The sequence below is a fragment of the Elaeis guineensis genome, chromosome 5, assembly GCF_000442705.2.
Source record: "Elaeis guineensis isolate ETL-2024a chromosome 5, EG11, whole genome shotgun sequence".
Classification (NCBI taxonomy): Eukaryota; Viridiplantae; Streptophyta; class Magnoliopsida; order Arecales; family Arecaceae; genus Elaeis; species Elaeis guineensis.
The window spans coordinates 113,652,612-113,680,220 of record NC_025997.2 but is presented as its reverse complement, the minus strand read 5'-3'; the positions used below and the strand labels follow the sequence as shown (position 1 = coordinate 113,680,220).

General features: G+C 36.7%; 1 protein-coding gene across 1 annotated transcript; it reads right to left on the bottom strand.

Annotated features, from left to right (window-relative positions):
* Positions 1–262: 262 nt before the first annotated feature.
* Positions 263–27,086, bottom strand: LOC105045535 (villin-2). The gene is made up of 23 exons (XM_010923845.4): positions 26,947–27,086; positions 23,479–23,645; positions 23,226–23,325; positions 17,410–17,478; positions 17,087–17,323; positions 16,823–17,000; positions 16,587–16,719; positions 15,585–15,744; positions 15,357–15,513; positions 15,165–15,265; positions 14,901–15,059; positions 12,205–12,273; positions 12,051–12,119; positions 11,544–11,681; positions 10,672–10,800; positions 10,027–10,174; positions 9,887–9,897; positions 9,664–9,804; positions 9,462–9,587; positions 5,993–6,058; positions 2,435–2,801; positions 813–1,033; positions 263–688 (listed from the first exon to the last, which is right to left on the bottom strand). The coding sequence occupies exons 2-23, from the start codon at positions 23,532–23,534 to the stop codon at positions 575–577; spliced, it is 2,949 nt and encodes a 982-aa protein (XP_010922147.1). The 5' UTR covers positions 23,535–23,645; positions 26,947–27,086; the 3' UTR covers positions 263–574.
* Between the last annotated feature and the right edge of the window lie 523 nt (positions 27,087–27,609).

Here is a 27,609-nt window from a genome sequence, read left to right as displayed (position 1 = left end):
TTCTCTCTTGCTATCAATGAGACCACTTAGGAGAAGCCTTTGTTATTTTCTTTTATTTTTTCTAATAAAGAAATATATACTAAGCAAGCTGATCCCAAAGGGTTGAAGCAAGACTTAATGGTTATGGCCATGGCTACTGAAACATGCTAAAAAAAAAGCAATACTTCGTTATTCAGGCCATGATGCAGTAGATTTACCAATTACCACAATCAAAAAGATGCTAGAAGAACTTTACCAGATGTCTGTTGTCCATCCGACAGTGTTACATATAATGTATCACTTTTATAGAGCTAAAAAAGGCCATCTGAATCTGATCAAAATACATAAATATGCACCTAAATCTCAACAAATTGAACAAACCCGAGAGACAGTAAGCAACCGAACATACATGCTGGTACAAATAAAAGAATTGCCTACAACTCTGCAAGATCAACCCAAGTAATAAGACGTGACCATCAGCATACAGCAAGCTGCTTTAACAGAGTTTACCGACCAAATCTCAACCCAAACATGACATCATGACAAAATAAAAACTTTGAGAGCTGGCAACAGCAGCATGTCCATGGATGCATGCTCAAAAGAGATCCACCTTCTTTTTGTGCATGTCTTGCTTCCACTTGGGCTGCTGGTAGAATGCCTCTCTTGCCATCCCAAAAACAGTCTGGAACTCATCATCAGACAGATAAGCCTACACACAAAAAAAGGGAAGGGATCAGCATATGAACATATATGAAGCACATCCTCTTGAGAAATTGGCAGCAAAATCTAGGATAACAAACTTCTACATAATAGAGAAACTTTAGAGCGTGAACCTCTCTTCGTTTGTAATCAATTCCTCTAACAGGGTTCCTGGACTTGGATTTTAGCTGTTCATAACTGAATATACGTCCACCTCCATCCTCATCCACTGGTGAATCCTCTTTCAACTCAGAATCAGCACCATTATCCTCTGATTCTCTTTCCTCCATGCCTTCTGCTGAAATTTCTAGGGGATCCCCCATCTCACAGCTTGCACCATCAGTCTTTTCACTATCTGCAACCAATTGAAGGTAAAAATTTATTATCCACTGAATAATTTTACTTTGGTAAAGATAATATCCATTTCTAATTCTCATGTACAAGGTGTGATATCATCAGCATAAAAATGATATATTTCTGCTATACTCTCACGGGATTCAACCAACATCACCATTACCTGCCAACATTAGATCTAAAATTCTCCTGGAGGTTCATTCGATATTAATGCAATAGGTGCATTCTTTTGTGATTTGAAAAAAATTGGTAGAATGCGATGATTATAAAGTGTTCATTTTACAAAAGAAAATTTTTAAAGAACCCTACAACTCTAGTTCACCAATCAACTGATCATACATGAAATATATCATATTTCCAAACCAACACATACCAACAGAAGTGAATGTAAATTCAGATTTGCCCTGGACCCTACTGGAAATAGACTATACCTGGTCAAATATCTAAAACCATGGGACAGTCTTGAACCTCGAGAGCAATCAAACAGAACAAAGCCAACACGGTCAAACGAGGCCTTTGTAGTCAGTAACATTCTCTTGAAGGAGTCCCATCCAGTCTAAAACATATGCTTCATACTTCCCCCCGCCCCCCCTCCCCCAAATCAATTTAAGCATCCTTACTGATACTACAGTTGGTAATATTAACCAGAGGTCAATCATAACTGTATTACAGTTGATTCACCCAGAATATTAATATTCTCAAACACAGCAAAATTAAAACAGAAAGGAGATAAATCCTTTTCATCTATTAATCCATTATACTGTTAATACTGACCATGCTAGGCATTTATACATGCTAGATATTCAGAAAGCTTAATTTCCTTGCTTGAGAACCAGCACTATGATACAGATCATGAAATTCAAACAATAATATCATGAAGCCACTTTGATTGCACCCAATTTTAATTATTCAAAAAGTCATAAATTAAACCTACCCCAACTCTGACTTGTAGCATCCAGACCTTAGACCCAAGGTCAATTTAGGTCTGGTCTGGGTCATGATTGATGAAGATCAAAACATTCATTCAAGGTCCTTCACACAAGGACCCCACAGTTTTGTGATCATACATTATGTAAATCAATAACTTAATATATGCTGGTCTTTCATTGTATGCAAGAGTAGGTCCCACTATGGAGAAAGCAATGCAGTCACCATGGTTATACACAAAACTTTGCGCCAAATATTTTTTTGGAGATGTTTTGCCAGGTAAACTGCATATGTTAAGTTGTACACAGGTGTGAAATGTAACCGGATCCTTCGATTCAACTAGGGGAAAAGTACTGCTCCCATGGGTATCATAATTGGGCATCCAAACATCCCTTCATCTTAAAGAAAAACAACTCGATATGTAAACTTGTTTTACTAACTCAGAAAGCAACAAATCAAGTTATAGACACTCTACCAGCAACAGACTGTTCTGGTGAAGGGCTTCTGCTCCTGAATTGATCAGCCATGCCTTCAGATTGTGCCACCTTCTGTTCAGCAGTTAGAACGGTTGATAGTGCGGCAACTGCAGCTGCTCTCTGTGATCCCTGTCTTGGATGAGATGGCTTTGGAGCTGCAGATTTGGGTGCAGAAGGATTGAAGGCGGAAGATAAGGCTGCTAATGCAGACGCCCTTTGCGTAGGCCCACCATGATTTGGAGTATTGGATCTCGCACTTGGCTGCAGGAGCGCTGAAGAAGGATTGAAGGCAGAAGATAAGGCTGCTAATGCAGATGCCCTTTGTGTAGGTCCCCCATGATTTGAAGTATTAGATCTCAGACTTGACTGCAGGACAGTAAATTGTGATAATTTAATAAAGATAAAATCTATTAGTATCTACTCACAAGGTCTCAATATATTCCCACTAATATTTGTTGGGTAAAAAGGGGCAAAAACATCTTGAATGGTCACAAAAATTTTGTGAAACATATTTGAAGAAAAAAAATGATAGATATGGACACAATTGAATAATTGATCACAAAGAGCTTATCTAATGGCCAACTACAATTTCTTACCATTTTGCACTTTGCTATGAATGCACTATGTATCATGTTATGCAACCCCCAACGAGCATCTTAGTGGCAAATTATTGACTGTTGGTTAGGCTGCATTTGGAGGTTTTGTTGATGTTGTACTTTACCTAAATTTGAGAATTTCAGATTTGAAAATTGAGATTTTTCAGAAGATGTTTATGAAATTCCATTTCAACCAAATGCCCAGCAAAATCAGATCACAACTGGTTAGTTTGAAAGATACATGAAATCATGAAATATCATGATTTTTTGTAGTACATGCAGACATACCTTTACACGGCTCAGAAGAGCATGGACTTCAGCTCAAACTTTTGACTGAAAATGTTAGGCGTAGAAGTTTAAAGTAAGAGATAGGCAAGTATACGAACGTCCGCTTCACCGAAAAAACATGTGGAGATGAAGGCTGTAGTTACATCATAATCTAAACTAAAGATTCTCCAAAAATATCATTCCTTACCTTCGATCTTTAAAATTGAAATAGGTCCAAATGAAGATCAAATGGACATGTTTTTTTAGCAATGTACTTGTCATGCACCATTAAAACAAACCAAAGCTTTTATGAGCAATTACAGGATTATTGCCTGAATAGAAATGTTGAGGAAAGGACATGAAAAAACAAGTTGAATATTAGTAAACAAGAGGACATTTTGCTGACCTGTGGTAAAACCAAGTTAAGTATATTAGACAAAGCTGATGGAAGTAAGGATAAAAATGACAGAAAATTTTTTGAAATGACTCATGTTGGATACAGGCTAAAGATGACTAATAATGGCTAACATGGACGAAAAAATTAAAGAAAATTGTTTAAGACATGTATGGTAGGAAAATGAAACACGTGCATAAATGATCTGGATCTCAATAACATGAAACTTCTACTTAAGGTGCCACACTGAATTCTAAAACTGAACAGAATTTTCCTCCCATACTTTCTGAACCCTTGTATTTTTTTTTGAGAGATTCATTACCCTACACCCGCAGTCATAACACTTTAGTCAGCCAAATAGGACATAAGGGAGTTAATAATAAACCGACAAATTTAAGATTTCAGCAAAAGCATTGCGATTTGAGAAAGGGATTTGAAGTCGTCTTCCATCATAAGTGTGCTTTGCCAGAACAACGAAGTGGGGTTCATAAAGCTGACCCAAACAGATTGGAAAATTTGTGTTGAGCTCTGCTCCTTTACAAATAATCCTTGACAAAATCCTTTTCTTTCCACCTATGGTAGACCCATGGATTCATCAGGCAACATGCGGATAGAAGATTGTTTAGTATATCCAAGCTTTCAGAAGCAAACGGACAGGTTCTACAAAATGTACAAGTTTCACCTTTTAAATTTAAAAAACCATTCAAGACATATTATAGGGCCTACTTGGACTAAAGTTAAATTTGTTAGTAAGGTCTGCAAAATCGGTATTGAGAACCCTAGCAGTATTATTACTGATGATTTGGTACAGTATAGATGGTATGGTAAGCAGCTCATACCGACACAGGCTCCCAACAGTTTTCTTACCCCAAGCCATGATATTGCTCAAAACTGGGTGGTATGGTCAGTATCAAGTGGTTCCATTCGATTCGGACTCGTATGGACCGGTTCAGCTCACATATCAAACCAAACCTAGGAACAGTCCAGGTTCTGCACCATTACAATATGGTATGTCCCAGTATATGTGGTTTAGGATGGTTTGGCTAACCATGCTTCTCATTTCTTGTTTATGTAGATTCAAAATTAACTTGGGCTCCTACCAAAGTGTCAGTTGTCTCAGGGAATACAAGGTAGGCTCCACAATTAAAGTAATATGAATATTATAATCTCAATTAGTTTTATATCACATACATGAGCTCAAAACTGGTATGTCACACATAGTACATGTTCTGCATTGAGCAATTATCCTCACATAGATAAAGGCACTATAATTTATTCTTTATAGGTGCCACAACCATATAAGCCCTATTCTTCTCCCTCTGCCACTCTCAAGTGACACCCTAGCTATCCTCTACCTTCTACCAAGGTTCCCCTCACTTTTAATATCTAGCAGAGGATGGAATGGCCCACAACTAAACAAGCCTATTCTTCTCCCTCTGCCACTCTCAAGTGACACCCTACCTATACTCTGCCTTTTACCAAGGTTTCTCTGTCGAGGGTAAAGGTAGAAAGCAACAAGCAGTTCGTAACCTCCTCACTTCTGATGTCTAGCAGATGATGGAATACTGATACCAGCCAGCGATGAAAAAAATTCTCCACATACCCCAATCCTAAACATTCTTTTTTAGTACTAATTCTCCAGATCTTTTTTTTTAATAATTTTCAATAAGGCATACGATCTATGGGTCTTAAAATTTATTAAAGGGTTTTGCATTAGGACAAGAGCTTTGGGTCAGGTTCAGGACAGCTTCATGCTTACTTTGAATCATATAAAATTTGTATGTAGAAATCAGGGTCACCTTGGCCTAGTCTCAACAATTTCCACATGGATATGTAACACTTTCTGGTCAAAGAAATGCTTGTTCTTTCTATGTGGTCCATTCCAATTGATAATTGATTAAATTGTTCTAATTTATGTCATGCTTGATAAACTAAATATCCTGAAGCCAATTATTGCAATTTCATAAAAACAAGCTTCTGATTCTGTAAATTGTGGGTATCAAGAAGAATAGATGCTATTGTGAAAAGCATCTAGACGGTATTAAGCCAGCTGCATAACCAACAGTCTGTTCTTTGCATCCAAAGAAATAATTGGAGAAAAAAGACTCAGTTAAGTTGGAGTAAAGCTTGCAGTGCCAAAAACATATAGCTCAAAGATTCTAATGCTTCATACTATGGATGACATCTCCAATGAATCCATGTCACAGATAAACTCTAGTTGAATGACAAACAAATCAGGATGAAGTAAAACATTATTACAAAACTTTACATCTCTAACTGACGAATAGTGACCATTTTACCTCAGAAGCTTGAAAGGCAGTGCCAAATAACAGCGATAGCTTCTTTTGAAAAGAATTTCCTTGAACCTGTTTTTCATTTTACATTCAAGTACATAAGAATCATGGGAATGCATATCCCAGAAAACAGAATAAAAGATAACCATACCATATGCACAGAATCAATAGGAAATGAATTGAGATGAGTCTGATTAATGTATGGCTTCATCATGCATTACATAGCCATAATGGGCATATGATGACATTAAACAAAGTAGCTACAGGCATAGATCAGCTGTTAAACATCAAAAAGATACTTCCATGTAAATATACAGGGAAACCTTCAATTTCCCAGTGGACTCATGTTCCAATAAGATCTCCAGGGAAGGAATTTGAATAATGTTTGTAACACACTAACAGTTCACTGGTTCAGAGATAGCATACTTAAAGTAGTTGGGACATGGCTTGCGGGCTTCGATCATGACTCTGTCATGCTACATTGCAATTAAAAATTAGTTTGAGACACATGATACTTCCGAACTTATCTAGGACAGCCATAGGAGCTCTTGATGATGACAACATAATTATATCTATGAGATCCTCATCTCAAAAAACCATACCTATCGTCTGTTCTATTTCCTAGAATGGCTGCTTTCAGATTGCATCAGCTAACACAGACATGAAAAAAGAGTATTTCTGGTATTCATTGAGTAAATGATTCCAAAACTGAATGAAGGCAAGAAAAGATGACAGAGAAGAAAGATGGGATACAATAATTTGAAAAAGTGATAAATTTTTGATTTAATAAAATTAATTCTAGACCATAAAGCAAACTTAAGATTAAAGATTACATATATATAAAAGGTGTTGGTTTTCCATATCCTGTTTTAGCCCTTTCAGGCCATTCCAGTTTGGTTAAATGGGCCCGTTTTATAGCAGATTAGCATCTAAGATGAAGTCTAATGAATAACCCTGAAGCCACATACTCTGTAGTCTATACAGTTTAGCTAACGTAGATGCTTAAATCTAAAAATACCCGAAATCTGTGGCAGCAATTAAATCTGAATGTGGGAAAAACAGAAATAAATTTTAAACCTAAGGACAAACTAACCAAGAACTCCAATATGTTACCATACCGGTTGTACCATATTGCATTGGTATGCATCTTGATGCCTTAATGACACATGGTACTACATCTCATTTTTTGGTTGTGCTAGCACCAACATATGTGCTGGGTATCCATACGGTACTTTACCTTGAAGGGATGGATGGATGCAGGTAATGTTATCAAGACTTTAACCCTTTCGTCTAACTCAAAACTACCAATTAACTCTACCTAAATTATTGCCCTAACTAGCTTGTAAAGTTGTTTTGCTGTTCTCATCTTATGAAGAAACTAACTCAGGCATTTTATTGGATTATAACTATTCCACTTCATAAGAGAGAAAAAAAGGTCAAGGGAGAAAATGGAATAAACAAAGTGGGTGGATTATAGTGCAAGTCGAAGAATAACTTAAAATACACATTCTCGAATACTTCAAATTGAATGCTAATGGTTTTCATTAATGCCCTTATTCATGTCTATTTGCAACACCGAGGTCTAACATTTAACATCTGTTATATTACCAACCGTAATCTGTTTCTAGAAGAAGAAGATGTTGCAGATTGCAATCCTTTTCAAATTTTGAATTAGCAGTAACAAAATAGAGATAGTATCCATCTACTGCACATGCAATTAGATAAACCTATTTATGGAGATAACACATTCTGAAGTAACCAAATTGTTGACAATTTAAAGCTTAAAGATAGTTGATTCCAAGATCAGGTCAGAGAAAACACCATGAGAATCTTTTTTTTTAAAAAAAAGTGAAAACCTGACCGACATCAGTAAATAACTTTATTGATTTTGATAACTTAATCTCAACTTTAAACTTTTTGAAATCTTATGGCTGCGCAAATTGTGTAAACATCTTGAGTTTTTCTTGGAACGATTATAGGCAGGTGTTACCACTTGATACCTTGCACCAACCTAAATTTACAAGAAAATTACAAAGAATGTTATCATATGAATGCCTTTTTCTCTGACTCCTTTTATACATCCTGAGGCATCTTGATAAATTCTCTGGTCATCAGAATCCTTAAAATCATAATTATCTGATAGAATAATTCGTAGAAGATATCCCTCAAGAATCAAGACATATTACTTGGAAGATCCCCAGAAGTAGTTCCCAAAAGACAATCCTCAGGCAACATAAACCCTGAAAGAAAACCCTCAGGTGACATAATTTTCATAACATCAACCCTGAATAATTTTCAAGGGAAACTTCTCAAAAGGACATGGTTCTTGGAAGGCGATTTCCAGAAGACTCTCAGAAGACCATACTGGAAAGAACATAATCTTTATATCTCTGCAATTTAGCAAAAAACAACACATGCCTTGAATCTTCCATTCTTGTAACATTTCAACACCTCTTTTAATCAGTCCACTTTTCAACAAAAAAAGAAAAATTCACAATGGTCATATATGGGAAGGCGCCACCAATTATCACTTTTTCCAGAAAAAAGAAGTTTTGCAGCTCATTTTTACTTCTAACTACCTAAACTGTTACTGCAGATTAATCTAATCGAAAAAATGGAAAAGAGCTAGCACTGCCTATGATGATGGCAACTGAAATAGTAATTCAATCATGATCACGAAATGAAAAAGCTCCATCCATAGATTAACCAATTTATTTTGGACATAATAAAGTTTTCAACTCTTTTTACTTCTAATTCCGTATACCATTACTGCAGATTGATTTATTTTCTTTTTTCAAAAGGAGCTAGCAATGCCTGCGATGAAGGCAATTAAAATAGTATCCCTAAGACCCTAACATGAACCCATCATCTCACAGAAATTTGTCTGAGGCCAGATTGTTTTTCCCCAAAGGGCCAAATTTTTCTCAAGATGTCAACTCATGTCTTTCTAAGAACACTCATTTGTCACTGCATGTACCCGGCACATCATGCATGTGAGAGGAAGCATATGTAATACTAGAGATACTTACCAAAAGAATTCCTTTATTAGAAAGAAAGGAAAATTTTATGAATCATGTACACACTGAGGTATTTTATTCAGCACATTCCTTTTTCTTTTCAAGAAAAAAATGAATAAAAAATGGATAGACAACATTTCATGGGCAGACCTTTTTTCTCTTTTATTAAGTGGGATGAATACAGTTGAACATCACAGACGATGCATTAACTGACAGTTTGCTTGAGATGTATATTTTGATGAATGAATGGATGTAAGCATGGTAGACATGTATGTGTGCCACTAGTTAAGATCATCCATTTACTTATCTAAGAAATCTTTAGTCAAAGCAATGCTTTAGTATTTGCTCATGTTACCAAAATAAAAGATCTAATAAGTTCTCTATTTCAACATTGAATTTACACATAAATGAACTATGAACTAGAACAAGAAATGATATCCTACGAGTGCAGAACATACAACTGCCTTTGTTCCATCCCAGGAGAAATACGTGGTGAAGAAACATGGCTCATTGCCTTCCGTAACTCTGTAGAGTGGCACATCTGGAGATAACCCTTCCAACGTTGCTGCAAGCTCGATGTATTTCTGGAAAGTTTCTCTAATGAAGTTAAACAAGAGTGAACAGAATACTAACAGAACAAGAAAAAAGAAAGCTTCTTACCTGACCAATTTCAAAAGCATTCTGCTTTTCCTTAGGATCCACAGACTGACCAACCCAAATGAAGACTTCTGCATGAGTGTCGAGTATCAATATGTCCTCAGTCAACAGATCATCTTGAGAGAAGTTGTATACTTCAGTAATCTGCAAGGATGATTGAGAGGGGATTCAATAAAAATATTGTGACATCACAAATCAAGACCAGAGAGAAGGCAATTTATCTAACCTCTAATTTTCCTAAGGAATCATCGTACATGCACAATCAAAAAAGATGGCATCAGATACAGGTAATTCAGATAGAGATAAGACGACATAATGAGAGTGAGATCTTCATAATTAGGTAACTAGTTCTGGGACAAAGCTAACCTTTATTAAAGGAAAAGGTGTACAAGTGAGGATCTCTGACAGTATCCTGTGTGACCTTTTTAGTGGTAAAGCTTTGCTTTCCACCGAGTGCAAACCAAAATGCAGAGCTCTCTGTACCTTCCTTGGCATGTTTCAGTGTAGCAGCAGGCTGTAGCATTAACAAATCCATAATTAGTTAAGAAATTATGTCCCATACAATGCAACTAAAACTGATTCTTAAAAATGTGAAATGAATCCCAGAAAACAATATGGTAACAAGCCTTATCATGTAAATTTATAAAAACAGCTCATTCATTTTTCTCGTAGGTTATATAGAGAGCAAATTTCACAATGCAAACAATCTTTTGCAAATAAAGCAATTATAAGCCTCAAATCTTCTTCTTGACCATAGGATATATATGATCTTAAGTGCATATAATGTTTGCACTCTTTGTTGATATATGCTCTAAAACAATATAAAGCCCTAATTTTTTTTATCTATACAGATTGATTCAAATAACTGTATAGCTCTATTAAAATATTAAAACAAAATCCTCCAAAACTTGTCTCTTCTCTGAAAATATACACATAATTTAGAATGTAGATTTTATATTTGTTGATCAAGAAGAGGAGATACACAACAACAGAAAAAATACTAGAATGTACCTTTAAAAATTCTGCAACTTTTGCAGTCCAATTTTGCTGCTCAAACGTAGTAGAACTTCCATGCCAGATGAAAACCGAATGTCCAGATTGCAATAGGAAACAGTCAGTGGAGCTTAGGGACGTTGCGACCTGAACCATAGATGTTAAATGGCTTTGATACTGATATTCACTTCAAAAAATACAATGATACATTTTTGGCTACAACATTTAAAACACAAAAACGGCAACTAAATTTGAGCAAACTGATTTATATTCATGCTAGAACATGATAATGCATGATTTGATCAATGTGTTTTTTTTCTTCTTCTTTTTTGTTAAAGAAAAACGAAAATTATTCAGAGACAGCAAGATCTCATTGAGAAAATGCAAGTTAACTTAAATATACAGAAGTTTAAAACAAATGAAAAAAGCAATGTTATGGCTACTATGACCATCCACCAGCACAAGCATTAAGGACAACACGATGTTTATATATCTTTAAATCATCCTCATTTGCTAATTGCTACTAAAACACCAAAATCTTTATGTTTCATCTCATGACTTTATAAGTTCTGCAGCCATGGTTTAGCTAAAATTTAGCTTGGTATACCATTCAAAATCATGGAGTGCCAGAAACAAAATTAATCCTTCAATAGCAATTTTGAACTCAGAGATCTGTACATCTCCAAATAATGTGATTGACTACTTATCCAAAACTGGTGAAACATCAACAACCAAGACAAATGCCAAAAATAACAGCTCCAGACTTATGCTAAGGCACAATATTTTTCAATTTGTAGTCTATATTGTTCTGTTCAATTAAGCATAGAAGGTTGTGGAAATGCATCAGCAAACAAGTAAACAGGAATATAATGGAAAACTTACGCACATACCGCATCAACTTGTACAGCTTTATTGTTGTGCACTGATGTACCAGATACTCGAATAAGTGCAATACCATCAGAAGTGTAAGTATCATCATTTCCATTGTTATCAGCAATTAACTTTTTGTACCCAGAACTGACTCCGCCCTACATTAAAAAAAGTCAATATTAGAAAAGACCAAGGTTTAAAGAACCAATACCTATACCAGTATTTTACTGGAACAGCATGAACCAGTACACTATGGGATCGTACAAACACAGCATGCCTCTTTGTGTCAGGACAGCAAAATGGTGGTGAGACACCATTTGTCCGTGCATTACCGGTATGACCCTGTACTGGATACCACTACCCTACCAATATGACCCAATACAGCTGGTACTGATCAGTGCATATCAATATTTAGATCCTTGAGATGGTTAATCAACAGTCTCTCTACCTCTAGCAAGGATGTTATTAGTATGCATTTTAAAATTTTGATGTATTAATCCTGTGATTGTCAAGTCAACAAATAGTACCTTCAAGATAACCATAGGTTGGAAAAGTGCAATAAATTGGGGCGGTTCTTTCCCTTGAACAATGCGACCCTGCAGGATATCTTCCATGATAAGTAGTAGTTCTACCCTAAGAAAGCAACATTGCTTTGGTTTAAATGATATGAGAACATAATACCTGAACAGGTCGCCCTTTCAAAGAGTTGCACATTGTATTAGCTAATCGATTGGCCATCACCCGATCATCCTGAAGCAAATAAATATTCAGTGACTACAAAAAATGAAAAACTTTTTAAAAATTGGCAAAGCGTTATTAGTTCCAAATTCCAATATTCTCATGATCTTAAATGCAAGTTACATAGCATAAGATAAGGATCAATGAATGAACAGAAAGATGAAGAATATGATATGAAAAGTTTTTGATTAAAATAAGTCAACAGACGTTTTCTGCAACCATGAGACATTTAACGTTAACAAGAAAATTCCAGATTGATTAATGAATAACATGGCAAACAGTTTACTTGCTTGAATATATCACATAGCAACCTGTATAGATATACAGGTAGCCCCTTCAAGGAGTTGCAAATTGTATTAGCTAAGCGATCGGCCATCACCCAATCATCCTGAAGTAATATGCAGTGACTATAAAAGTGAAAAACTTTTAAAATATTTAAGAGAGAGTTATTACTTTCAGCATCCTCAAGATCTTAAATGGATAAAGATCAATAAATGAACAGAAAGATGAAGAATATGATAAACAGGTTTTTGTTTAAGATAAGTCGATCAATGTTTCTTTTTATAAACATGAAACACTTAATGATAACAAGAAAATTAGAGATCGATTAATGCATACATAGCAAATAACATGCTTGTGAAATAGACATACATGTATAGTATACAAAATAAATACTAACATGAACACAAAAAGACAAAGTGGCCATAAAGATGTGTCGATAACCATCAAGCCTTGTCCCAGTTATCTAGGTCTGCTTTTAAAGATCCTTGACCAACCATACGTATGCACTACTACATTTAGTGTTATTCCAACCTTTCATCCATTGTCTTAAATCTTCCCCTGCTTATCCTAACCCTTCAATACACATTGGCAATTTGGCATGTTCCCTTCACCAAGGCCTCTTCTTCAAATAAGTGCAACTCCTATGCCTCTCCCTCTAGTGACGTCATTCCTCATTTTATGCCCCCCTAATTTTACAATACATCCATCTTGACATTCTAATCACTGACACAACCACCTTGATCACTTGGTCACCTACATTGCCAACAAGCTGAACCATACACAATAGCAAGACATTGTTGTTTAATAACTTTCCAGTTTCCATACTTCAATCGAGTTGTCAAGGCATGAGCGAATCAAAGTGGACCTGCGAACACTCTGCTTCATTCACATGAAGGCAAGGTTTTAAAACTTGGATATGGCTCAGTTTTGATCCTCTAGGCAGAGTTTCAGTTTCAGTAATTCTACTCCAAGTTTCAGAGTGTCAGTCCAAGGAAAGAAGATCCAAACATTAGTGTTAAGAAAAAGTGCAAAGAGAAGCTATTGCAGTCATTGCTGTCACTTATAACTTTATATTTCGTGATTATTGCTTAAGGAAGTGTGCTAAAACTAAAAGATGTTTAGCTATATTGGCAAATTGAGTTGCATCCTGTATATCCAACGATCTGTGTATATGCTATCATGAATTATATTTCAGGATGAATGAATATACAAGAAGCTTAGGAAGGAGATCTCTGTTTCAGTGCTCTTGTACTCATTTTTTCAAGCAGCATAAAGAAAGAACAAAAGGTTCTTCAATATTTCTCAAGCAGATTTAGGACCATATGTGAAAGAATGTCTTCACTCCTCAAGGCAAGCAAACACTTCATCAAATCAGTCTTTAGACCTATTGAAAGCAAGGCCAAGGAAAGGTGAATAGATTATCACCACGTGGGGCAGTCAAGAAATGAAAGGCTTACCATGACAAGAACAATGATCATTTGACAGTGCAAGATCAAGATGTGAGACCCTCCTATATAGAGGTCATTTTAAAAGCTGGAATGCATAAATTTCAGTTTTTAATAGATAAGTGGCGCAGAGAGATAGCCTATCACAGTATGGGTTCTATTGCTAACTCACAGATCATGAAGCAAATATAAGCAGCTCTTAGTTATTGGCTGATATTTACCATTAAATTGTGGTGGGATTAAGTTTGCTTCACATATGGCATCGGGAAGTTTTAAGGAGGTGATTCCGGTGGAAGAGGATTTTGTAGAGAATATTACGACATCTTACATAAAAGATGTTATTTTGATTAAGAAATAATATTTATTTTTGCATTTTAACAGGGGCCATTGACTGGTGCAATAGTGAAAGACTTGGGATGACAAGCACAATGGCAAGTTCAAGTGCTATGGCAGCCACTTTGCATGAAAAATGCCAACTGTTAGGTCTGTCCGCAGTCTGCTTCTCCCAGGATACCAGATTTCTGGAACCATAATTGAGTAATGGCCTCTTTTGTATATTTTTGTTTTTTAATAATCTGACATACCAACAGATCACAACTTTGTAATGTTTTTCTCATCATACTTTGCATATATTACAATCTTAGTAACACTAAATAGCAAAGTTTGCCGTTCGCCCATACCAATCAATACTGGTGCACACCGATCGTACCAACACCGAACTGGTATGCTGTACAAGGGGCATGCCAAGTGTTGGTACGTCGAACCAACCCCCTGTATCAGGCATGCTGATATAGTAACAAAATGGTACTGCTATGGAGTCCAATACCGAAATAACGAACCTTTCTAAATAGTATATCAATCATTTGCATAAAAGCTCATTCTAAGCACCTAATTACATATGGAATCATTTACCTGAACACTGTCCTTTCCCAGCCAACAAGCCAAAAAGTATTCCTCTTTCTTCTCGCTTGAATGATATGTATAAAGAACAATATAACAATCTCCACTGTAGAATTTACCAACCTCTTCTGAGGGAATTGGGGTCTTGGCACTTCCATTGATTCGCCATACCTGAGAAAATCATAATTATACTTCTGAAACAATACTTTTAATAAATTAGACCATAACCATTGTATGCCTTCAAATGCAGATCACAACAAAAACTGTTAAACAAACCTCAATTTTTCCACCCCCTTGAAGCAATGGTGGGACTTCCTCATTAACAGGAGAGCCTTTTGACATGCCTTTCACATCAACACCCTGTTGCTTTAGCAAAGCTACCAAAATACCAGAGATTTTTTAAGTCAAGAAGGATATTCCAGTTACTGATAATCCAATTTGGCTCATATTTAAAGAGTCAACAACTACCTGCTACCTTTCCTCTTCCATCCTCACCAACGGATGTTGCCGTTCCTGTACCGACTGGCCAAGACTCGAAGTTGGACTTGAATGAATGTGTTTCAAAACCTTGAATGACTTGAGTTATGCGTGTCGCCTTTGGCCTATTTTGGTTCATGATAAATTCCTGAAGATTTTGGGCCAATAAGTACACTCACTGGAATGGTCCCCAAGAAGTAAATGATGTCAGGTCCCTACCTCAGCAGCTTTGCTGGCAGCTTTTCTATCCTCAACTTGTGTTACCCGACCAACCCATACAAATACCTCAGCCCCACAATCCAGTAAATAGCATTTGTCATTTTCTAGCATGGCTTTGGAAAGTGCACTTTCTTCTAGCTTCCACTGACCATCATTAATACTGCATGTAGGGGAAAAATTGAGTCATCGTCAAACATGAAACTAATTTTATCTTTTCGTAAAAAAGTTAGGCTAGAATTTATATTTAAGAATGAAGAAGCAACAATATTAGAGACTTATAAACAAACAATGCCAAATAAAGCATTATGCAGTTGAAGATTTTATGGCTCCAAACATGATCAATCATCCTTTTTCTGTTGTTCCGCTGACTGGTCCTGGACAATGCTGGAGGATGGCTACGATAATTTTTGAAAATTTTGTTATGTGGGTATAGGCATATGAAATCAAGTGCACATTCCAAACGTATTGAAGTTCTATCCAATATTTTCAGTTTTTCAATGAAAGGGTCAAGATAAAAAGAGGTAGCATATCCTAGAAGTTTGCTTCTTTTTTTTATATAAAAATAAATTAAAAAAAAAAACTTCAACCTGGTCCACTGACAAAATGGTTTAGACAGCTGAATGGTCATTTTTTTAAGATATGTATATGCAAATCATATGTAAAATACACACCGTCCTCTACAGTTCCTTCCGAAACAAAGAATATTATTTACGATCTACTGTAAATTCATAGACCAACCACTCAATTTCCAGAAGCCAAATAATACTACGGCAGCTTATTAATGCAATCAAAGAATGTTCAGAAATGTGATGAGAATTATGTCACACTTTTGGGTAAATGATATTAAACTAGATCAAGGGACCTCCTATGCAGCTCAGTTTCTACAACTCTGATGTTTATCTCACAATAGATGCATGCATGATGAGGCCTACAGTGAACAGAATATCATGTTTCAGATATAAGTTTCCTTTTACATGCACTACCACACACTTAAATAGATACCTATAAAGCTTGCCAGGAGTGGATTCCAGGGTATGGTCATCCTCAGAAACAGTCTTCTTGCCAATTGGTGCAAAGCCGCCAAACAGGACCCAAAATTCACCTGTATCGGACTCTGCCTGGAGCTTTCCATCATCTGACATCATCAGAGTCAATTTTTTTGATGAATAAAAAGAGCTTACACATACAAGCACACATGCAAACCATAGAGAGGTTTCCAAAAGGATGAGTAGTCTCACCAATAATTGCAACATCACACTTTCCTTCATGGTATTTATCCTTGAGATACTGTATTACTTCTAAAGCTTTAGCTCTTTCTTGAATACTAGAATTAGCACCATTGAATTGATATATTTTGTTTTCAGTGTCCAAGATAAACACATCATCATGGTTTAGTGAAGAGCGAGCAAATGGAACCTACACAGCAAGTCATGAATTATCATTCTCTGGACCACACAAGTTTCAAATTCAATATTAAAAGTCATAAAGTTATAAGCCTCTACCTGCTTCAATCTAACAACCCTCTTTCCTCTACAAGTATAGAGACGTGTTTCAAAAGTTTCCTCTTCAGGCGTTTTGAATCCAGAAGCAACACCTCCCTCGAGTGGAATAATGCATGGTTTAAACAATGACAAAAACTTGTCGGATTCATGACCCTGGAGTTCCCTATGTTGAACTGCCCGGCCTCCAAGGACCGCATCAAGTTCAATAGTTTTGATAGCAGCAGTTCCAGCTTCATCCTGACATGATTCATAAGATAAATTGGTTAGAAATTATGCTGCAATAAGTTACTACAGCCAATATTAATGAGTTTAAGGAAGCATACTTGGCTAGTATCTTTTCCAAGCCAAAAGTGAATGTCATACAGATAGGCACCTCCTCTTCCAGCAGATGTCTGCAGAAAATGATGTTTCTACTTAAGTGTAAAAAGACATATACAACAACTTTTATTTCTCCAAAGGTATCAAGAGTAGCACATGGCCATCTAAATAAGTTGGCATAAGAAATCAGAAACAAATTTCATGTTCTGTCAATACAAAAAACAAGCATGCAAATGAACCACAATGAAAAATATGAAGATTCTTTTCCCTTTTAAAAATAACATATTTGTCCATTATGAGTTCCAATGCATTTAAGAAGGTACAGAAAGACTTGGGCAGTATTTGGCTGTTGAGAAAGTAAGAAAAGATAATGAGGGGAATAAATTTTTTCTTTTTCATTGGTTGGCAATATAAAGATAATTTAGAAAGGAAAAAAGAGAACAAAATAATAGGCCAAAATTCTCTCCACAAAACTAACATTTACTCTATTCTATGTAGTGATGGATAAACTGACAAAAGGAAATTGCATCATGATATATCACACATGCCCTAACTATGTTCTCCATCATTTTCTCAGTTCACGCGAACAAGTGAAAATCCAGATTTTCTTTTCTTATCTTCTCCTTTTCTATTCCATTGTAAGTTTATTTACCTTTTTTTCCATATTTGCTGGCAGCCAAACAGAGCTCCAAGGAACTCTATACAATTCTCTCCCATACTCCACTTCTGTTTTATCAGAAATAATGATGATACACACAGAAAAAGACCAGACATGATTATTTCTGCACTACAAACAAACTAAACAAATACATATCCATCCAACCTTTTCTCCATGAGTTTCAATTTCAAATTCCACTAGTCAACCAGCTCCTTCAAGCGGTTGCATCTGTCTACATGCCCCTATGCATTGGACAATTTAATGAAGAAATTGAAGCATGGATGGAATGCTGTTTATTGAACGAACTCTTCAAGGGCATATCAATATTGAGAATGACAGCCAGTTTTGACAACATAGGTTTCTCTGCACACCACACCCATCATTTTATCAAAATTACACATCAAACCATGTCTTATCCAAATTTATAGATGGAGCCAAAAGATATATTTTTGAATTGCTGGTAGCCTTCCATCACTCCATTTTATCAGGGTCCCCGGTTAAGCTAACCTGAGGCAGCAAATTACTAGCTTAACCCTGGTTACTCTCAACCAAGGTCCCAGTGACTTTCCATGAGCAAAACCCCCTTTCCCCATCTAGGGTCTTGCTGCATCCCTTTGTCCCCTGCCTATGCTAGCGTCATCAGTGCCTTGCCTGCCAGTGGATGCTGCCACTTAATCTTATGCCGACACCCTCCTTCCCATCATTCGCATCATCCACCATCGCTTGCACCATCTACTGCCATCTCCATATTGCCAGCACTATCTCCAGTCAACCTTGAGTGCCACGAGCCAGCAACTGAAAAACTTTGGTGGTGCTAACTTCAACCTTTTCAAGCTTAATTTTTATCCAATATTTTGCAAACTTGGTTGATTGGATCATTGATTTGGTTGAGTAGCCTCATCAGTTGTACAGGAGGATGGCAGGACTTAGATAAATAGGAAGATTTCACTAGTAGAGGGACTTGTAGGGACCACCTTAAACCTCACCATGCCAAATGGTTGTGACTTGCCAATTCCAGTAGCAGATATGGTGAGCCCAGGCTATGAGCTAGTGTTTTTGGCAAAGAAAGGAATGTTCCTTGTTAAGCAACCAGACAGGAAAGGGAGCATTGAGGCTGACAACAGTACAATATGTGGGAAGTTAGCATGACAATACTTGGAATAAAATCTTCTATATCACATCCTATCTACAGCAAATTCTTTTGATAATGTACTTGTATCTTCTTAGTTTGATATGATCATTCATTACAGAATGTATTGTTTCTAATTGTAAAGTGGTGGCAATTAACCATCCAATCTACTTACTAAAAATATCGGTAGTATTATAATTGCAGAATGAAAATGACTCCACAATAACTCCACCAATGTTTTGTATATAGCCAGTCCCAATCCAAATAAAGGAAGGTTGCGGTTGGAGGATGACTAGCATAAACCTATAGTCACATTTTGGGAAACAAAATTTATAGAACTGATATCGGGACCTGTACCGGTCTGCAGTGGGTTCAGCTCGATACAAGATGAATCGAGTGGTTTAGTCCGGTTCAGCAGATCGAGTTAAACTTTTTTTTTTTCAATTTTTATCTCGATATAGGTCGGTACACTTCGGTTGGGTATAGTATGGGGTGGAACGTCTTGGTACGGACAGTTCGGAGGTGGTTTCAAAAAATAGAGCCGAAACGATCTGGCCCCGCATTAGTTCAGCTTGATACGGGGTGACCCGGGTGGTTTGGTCTGGTTCAGCAAACCATCTGGGAACATAAATCCATCTAAGAAAATCATTTGGGCATTTCCTACTAGCGATGAATTGCATTGGACTTTGGGTGGAGTGAAAAGTGAGCAAGACTTAGCTAGGACATTCCTTAGAAGCTACACACTACATTGATACCCGGATATGATGGGAAGTAGGCAAGGATTCTCACAATTTAACGGATAGGATTAGGTAAAGAAGTTAGTCCAAGAAAGTAAGATATGCTTAGAAACTTGGAATATAAAGTCATTGATAAGAAAATTGATGAAACTAATAGATACAATGACCAGGAGGAGAGTTAATTTATATTGCCAACAAAAGACTAAGTGGGCAGGAGAAAGTAAAGGAAGTTGGTAAAATGAATTATAAACAACATGACACAGAATGCTTCAATAACAACATGATGCGGATTATAAACAACCAGCTATGTTTTAAGATACAGAATGCTGGGTGATTAGAAACAGCATGTACATAAGACGAATGCAGCTAAAATGAAAATATGAAGATAGATATGTGTCAAGAAAAGATATAAAAGAAATAAAGTCATGCATAAAAAAGAAAATTGAGGTAGCAACAATGAAGAACAAATTGAGAGAATGATGGCTTATATGATTTAGACATACATAACACAGGTGAGAGATGCACGGTATGGAATGATTTTATACATGTAAAAGGAAATAGGGACAGAGATAGGTTGAACATCACATAGGATGAAGTAGGAAGAAATGACTTGATATTGCTATATCTTTTAGAAAGTATGGACCTAAATGAAATGAAATGGAGGAAAAGGATTGATGAAGCCAACCCCAATTAGTTTGGAATTAGGGTTTAGTTAAGTTAAGTTGAATTTAAGGTGACTCTTTAGTGAAAATGTTGTTCTAAATTAATACAAGATACCCATGACTATGAACCAACCTAAAGTGGAGGAATAACTATGATGGAAAGGTATAAAGCAAAGGGTGTAAGCAATTTGATATTCTTGACAGGTGAGCTTTAAGATCTTTTGGTAGATCACATAAGACCCATCTATGAAGTTTATTAACCCCCTCCTATATGGTACAATAAAAAAAATCACAAGGCGTCAAACAAAGAGGGGATCAGAATCGAGACAGATGGTAAGAAGTGGAGTGTGACCCAGCCATGAGGGAGAGCGGTTGATGCAGGGTGATACAAACTGAGTGGAAGAGATGGGGGAAGAGCCCCAGTGATGGAATATGAGCTAGGAAAGAAAAGGGTAAAAGAGGGAACACTAAGATTGGGGATTAAGGCAATTTTATACCCTAATTTACAAAGGTCCTACCAAAGGAAGGAGGAATCAGGATCTATGCCGGCCGGCCGGCGGTAGGAGCCGGTACCAATCCATACCAGACCGAACTGGACTGACGCAAACCGACACAGAGGAGAAGGGAACCGGGGAGGAGGAAAAGAGAGAAAGAGAGAGGAGGGGAAAGAAAGAAAATATGGGAGGGGAAGCCGCCGGAGGGCCTCCAGTTAGCCGCCGTGGCTGCCGAACGGCGCGATCAATGCCTGCAACGCCGTGGGTGATCGTCAGTTTTTTTTAGAAAATACCGATTATGGTGAAGCCAGCAAATGGATTTGCCAGCTTCACTATTCATCAATACTTTTAAAAAAATACGATGAGGGAATAGGAGTGGTCACCCCTGTTCCATGGCTGCAGCTCTGTCTGCACATTTTCTGCTGTCCGATGGCCACAGCGGCCATCCGATGCCCTCCAGCAGCCTCTCCATCGACTTCATATCTTGCCGGTACCATCGCGCTCCCATTTTTCTCTCATTCAAACGCCCTATCGGATGACACTTAGCCGTGGAGGCCTCCGTGGCCCTTCGATAGCCTCGATGGGCCACCGCCGGCCTCCAACGGCATCATCCCATCTTCCCTTCCCTTCCTCTTTTCCCCTCTCCCTCCCTTTCTCTTTTTCCCTCTCCCTTATCTAATATTTCGATTTATCCATCCGAACCATCCTGGTTTGCCACCGATATGGCTCAGAACACCCTGAACTATCTAGTTTGGGATGATTCGATGAATGGTGGTCCCTCCCATGGTATGCCGGACAGTCAGTAACGTTGCAAACCAACTGTATTGTACTATACCAGTATTAAATTAGTATGTAAAACAATGGGCATACCGAGTGTTGGCACACCAAACCAAGGACGGTTGAACCGGTACAGGCCAATGTGCCGGTATCCTACGGGTATGGTACCGTACCGTACTGACAATAAAAACATAAAAAAAAATTCCACCCACCTACGCTTAAAAAAAATGGAAACAAGGCTCGAACCATACTGAACTGGGCTGTTCAGCCCGGTTCGGAGCAGTTTAGACCGATTCGGGCCGGTTCGGCCCTAATTCGAAAAATAGGGCTGAACCGGACCATTTTCATGCCGATTCGGTTCGGTTTGGCAAACCATGCACCAAACTGACCTTGCATCGGGCGCACCAACATGATACTAGGATGGCACCAATACAAGGTTTGGTATCAAGATGGCAAAACTTAGTCCCACCAAATGGTTAAGAAAACAACTGTTTAATATTCCATTAAAGTAAAGGAAAAAATGACATTATTTGGGTTGCCTAGTAAATAGGGACAAGGTGAGGTTTTATATGTAATTTTGATAAAATGATGGGTTTGATTTGCAAAAAAACCCAAAAAAATGATGAATAAAACAAAGGCTTGAGTATACTCATATTATGGAAACAAATAAAATGAGGGGGAAGCAGATAGTGAACACATATAAACCTTTTCGAAGGGATTAGCACTTCTAGTAGTCATAATTAGATTTCAAAGTATACCTTCCTTTAATAAAATCTTTTCATATTCCAATAGTAGGATTACAAAGCCAAGTTGAGAAATCCTAATAGGTTTACTAATTAGGTAGATCTTAATAAAACATGCATGACAAACCTACTGTATTATAAAATACGACACCCCCTAATAAGATAAATTAACTCCTATTCATCCATAAAAGACTAGCTGAAAATAGTGAATCAAATACTAATCACAAGTTCAAGGAAATCTAATCAAATGTATATAATGATAAAAACTTATAAAGATTAAAATCCAGAATGGACACTCATAGAAAAGTAATGGGCATACTTTTGACTTATACGATGATGAAAATTGTAACAACTAACATCCAGAATGGACACTCATAGAAAAATAATGGGCACATTTTTGACTTCACAAGTAAACCAAATAGCCAATGTAATAAATCTGAGTTTGGAAGCGGAAGTTTTCTCTCCCAAAGACATTGGGAAACCAGAATACCTTTGTTCAAATAGCCAAACAAATGAGCTCTACATCTCACATATGTCCTAATGGTTGTAAGATAGAAGATTAACACATTTTCATGTCAGGCAGAAAAATTAAGCAGTGAAAAATATGATTTTTTTGATTACCTGTAAAACAATGTAAGAGTCCCCTGAGTAGAATTTCCCATAATCAGATTTTGGCAAAGGAACTGGCTGGAAGTTCTCAATCCGCCAGATCTCTATCCCCCTATGTTAAGTTAAGAAATTGTATAGGATATTCAACAGCATGACCAGTTTAAATTGCCTTCTAGCACAATAGCTAGAACCTTTTCATGAGAAAAAAATTGGCAAATTTGAGGAAAAATGTAAGGGCATCAAATAAATTGTAATAAGAGGATACACTTTTTGGCCAACTCCCTGAAATGCAGGATCAAGATTTTTTGCAGAACCAGCCATAATGTGGTAACTTTCACTAATCCTTCTTAGAAATACAATAGTAGAGAAGTTGCCTTCGTGGATTCAATAAGTGGTGCTAATAACGTCAACAATTTACCAAAATACCTGTCACTGTGAGGAAAAAGGGACAGTAATGTTATAAAATTGGAGCATGTAGCCTGGTACACTGTAATCTGGTTTTATCAATATAGCATTCTATATGTAGCAGAGCTTGTAATCCCTTAATAACAAATGGTCCACATCTAGCCCAAAAGATGACAAGATGATAGCTAAAGATAACCAAAAATAATAGATGTTAATTAATCTTACTCCGTCAAAAGAAAAACTGGATGAAAGATGTAACAGTGGCACTGGCAAGGATACCCAGATAATACAGACGATATATGCAAAATGACCAAAACTAAAATTACAACTAGCTGCCATGTTATTTCTGAGAAATTAAAATGTGAGGTACCTTGTTATAATAACATTAACTAAAACCAAAGTGAAAAGCTAAATTCAGACTTAATGCTCCTCTTCTATTTTATGTTCATAAGTTATACTTGAGTAGAAGGATCAAGCATGTCTCAGTGTCAATCTACATTGTATTTTGCCAAATGTAGACCTACCTCATCATATAATTCTGGTGTAAACAGGTGTTCATCAGCACTGATTCAAATATTTCCCATATTTACGTAAAAGATATGACAATACACTATGATGCAGGCTGATGTCGGTGGGCAATATGATAGCCAAATCACTTTTATGTTTACGTACTATTCAAGTCAGTTCAGTTCTAACTTTTTCCCTGATCAAAGCCTTCAAGACTTCAACGACTTCTAAGCTTTTATTAAAAAAAAAAAAAAAGTCTAGTCCAATATAATTCTATGTTAGCTTGTGTCTTGACTTCTTTTCATTGGTAAGCACACATCTTCAGAAACTATTTTATCCATGATTTGCATGAAATTTGGTATGGTTGATGATCCTCAGATTTTGTTAAAGTTTATGATCCTAAATTGACATGGATAGGTTAAATTTCATCTGTAACTGTAGAAAATGCATTTAAGGCTACTAAAACCCATAAAAATAGACTACATGAGAGGGGGAAATGCTTTTCCATAGCTCACGCTTATCATTCTAATTATGTATTTACGGAAATGATAGTGCAAGTTATGCTATAATTTTCATAAACACCAGCCGACCAGCCTAGGCAAAAGTCCTTGTTCATAAGCAAATGTGTAGAGATAATATAAATCAAGTAATTAAACAGAAAATACATTAAAATGATCAATGTTATGCAGGATATAAACTCATGGTAGAATAAAAATTTGGCAAACAGCACCCATTAAGAGTATGATGGGATGAAAAGGAGACTCACAAACACTGCTTGCCCAAATGACTTCTATAAAAGAATAGGTTCCTTGGATAGCAATGACATCAAGATGACACAACATGTGCATAGACTGTTATTGATACTAGCTGGATATTGGCACAAGGTCTCAGATTTTCTGGACACCTAAAAGAAATAGGATCCGTTGACACAGCACAGTAATCTGTATTTTAGAGGTGTTATACACATGCATATGCTCATATTGATTTTATATTAGCAATGATGTGAATTAAGGATCCATACATTTCCTGAGATAGAGTAACAAGGACCAAAACATATGAACGACCCCGGTGTTGCTTTTGCTTTATCAGATGAGTATGAAAAGACAGAAGATAGGTTTTCAAACTTCTTCTTGAGTGCTTTTTTGGTTTGACTTTTCTTCTTGCAGAAGTACTTATCATATATGCTAACAGACATATTTTTTTTTCAGAAGTGCTTTTTTTCTTTAAAAGTTGAAAGTACTTTTTTAAGCAATGCTAAAGATGCCCTAAGTCAAAGACATTAGACCCTGATATTCTGTTCAGTGACTTCAGTCCATAAGCTTTAGTAATCTAGCAGACTAGCCCAGCTTACAATGCAGTCTAGACATAGCCTGAATTTCTAAATAGCAAATTTCTGTTCTTCAATTATTCCAAAATGGAACAACAGCAACATCACTGATATGATGTTGTAGCTCATGTCTATAAAATTAATCTTTTAAATGACTTAAAATCATGGAACTTAACTCAGAGCAATTTCATTTATAATCTAATCAGCTGCAGAAAAAAGGACAACGCATTCTAATTACAAGGAGTTCTTCAAACTTGATACAAGAATGCAATTTGATGAATTGATGATGTAATAGAAGGAAGGAACTATGCAGTACTTAGGCATGCAAAACAAGATGATATGATCAATATGTACATGTAGACATGCTAGAAATGACTGATCAGACTGCCCTAAAGATTATTCAGGAGCTCAACAGAGACATAGTGCACTAGGCTTTCATGGTAACAACTACATCGGTATTAAGTCTCAACTACCTACATAGGGATCCAAAACAAATTACAGAATGAAACATGCACATGAAGTACAGCATAATGGAACAGTTCACGTATGAGTTAAAAGACAGTTTCTCTCATAAGAGGTGGATGAAGATAATTTAAAAATGGGGGATCTTATATACCGCCTATGAATAATGGAGATAACTTAATGCCAAAGTAATATTTTGTGACTTTTGAAGGCTCATAAGGAGAAGTAAACTACTACAGAAAAGGCAAGTAATTTCTTCAACACCATGTATATGCCCTGATCTCGAAATTCAAACTTTAAGTGAGAGTACTAGAGACAGTCCCATACAATGTATTAATAGCATATACGATTTTCATAACATAATTCTTCTATGCTATCCTTAAAAGTTGTAGAAAAATATAATAATGAAATGCATGTTGATCCTGTTCAATGATCACTCCTTAAAATTTTCTAATCTTCAACATATCAGATATCCATCTCTCAAAACCGTCGGTTGGACCGAAGAGACAGAACGCATTATATCGAAGATAACGCAAGGAAAAAACTCTCCCGAGAAGAGAACCGGATCGCGTATATCCATTCTCCACACCCTTCCTTTAAGAATCAAATAAAAGAATCGCGTATCTAAAGTCCAAGATGCCACCTTTTTCTGAAACCAAATCGAATTCGCACCAATAACTCGCACCATATGTACCATAATCCAGTCAGCATCATCAAACAAAACAAATAATCTACACAAAATTCCAAAATCCCACAGCAGATCCAAACAGTAAATATGGTGAACAAACTAAACAAGACAAAACATCCAATTCTACATCTAAGCCACATAAATTTAAATCAAACCAACAATTTGAATAGCCGAAAGCCAGAAATCAAAGGATTTAATACCCAAATTACAATTATCACATGTAACAACATCTGATCCAGAAGAGATACGACGATCGGGCACATGAATCGATTGATTTAAGAAAAAATCGGAAAAAGAACAGGACATGGAATTGATGGAGAATTTTGTGATAAGGGGATCGGTACCTAAGAAGAAGGCGACGTCGGAGATGGATAGATGGGGGAGAAAGGTGGTGTAAATGGCAGGAGGAAAGGGGAAGAGAGAGAACCGTCGCGAAAGGGGCGATACTTAAAGCGAAACGATGATTGCCTTGTTTCGCCCCGTCTTTTGCCTTTTAATTTTTTCGGCTTTCCATAATCCTTTTTTTTTTTTTTCCAGATTTTACTATTACTCCAACAAAAAAATAAAAAACAAAAAACAAAAAACAAAAAAGAGAAAGGAACAGGAGTGGAGACGAGAAAGGGAGAAAAGATCCTGTCCGTGTCGGACCCACACCGACCGACCGTTGGATTAGACTCCATGGGAAGGACGTGATTGGGTAATGGGCTCACGGCTTAAAAGTAACTGCCGTTATAACGGCTGCTGAAGGGGGTCTGATTTTTTTTTTTTTTTAAAATTTCTTATGATTGTTCCAGAGGGCTCCTTTTATAGCCGACTTCTTTGTAGCTTGTGGGTCCAGCAGTGCAGTATATCTACGTTGGAGGTACGTTTGAGTCTTCTGCAACTTTTTCTAGGGTTCAACAGGGCAAGGTTTATGCATTGCATGGATGGCAAAGCTGTAAAAAGGTCTCAAGAAAGGCTGAGCACATGAGAATTTCTCTCCTTTTTTTTAATGGGGCAGTGAGGTC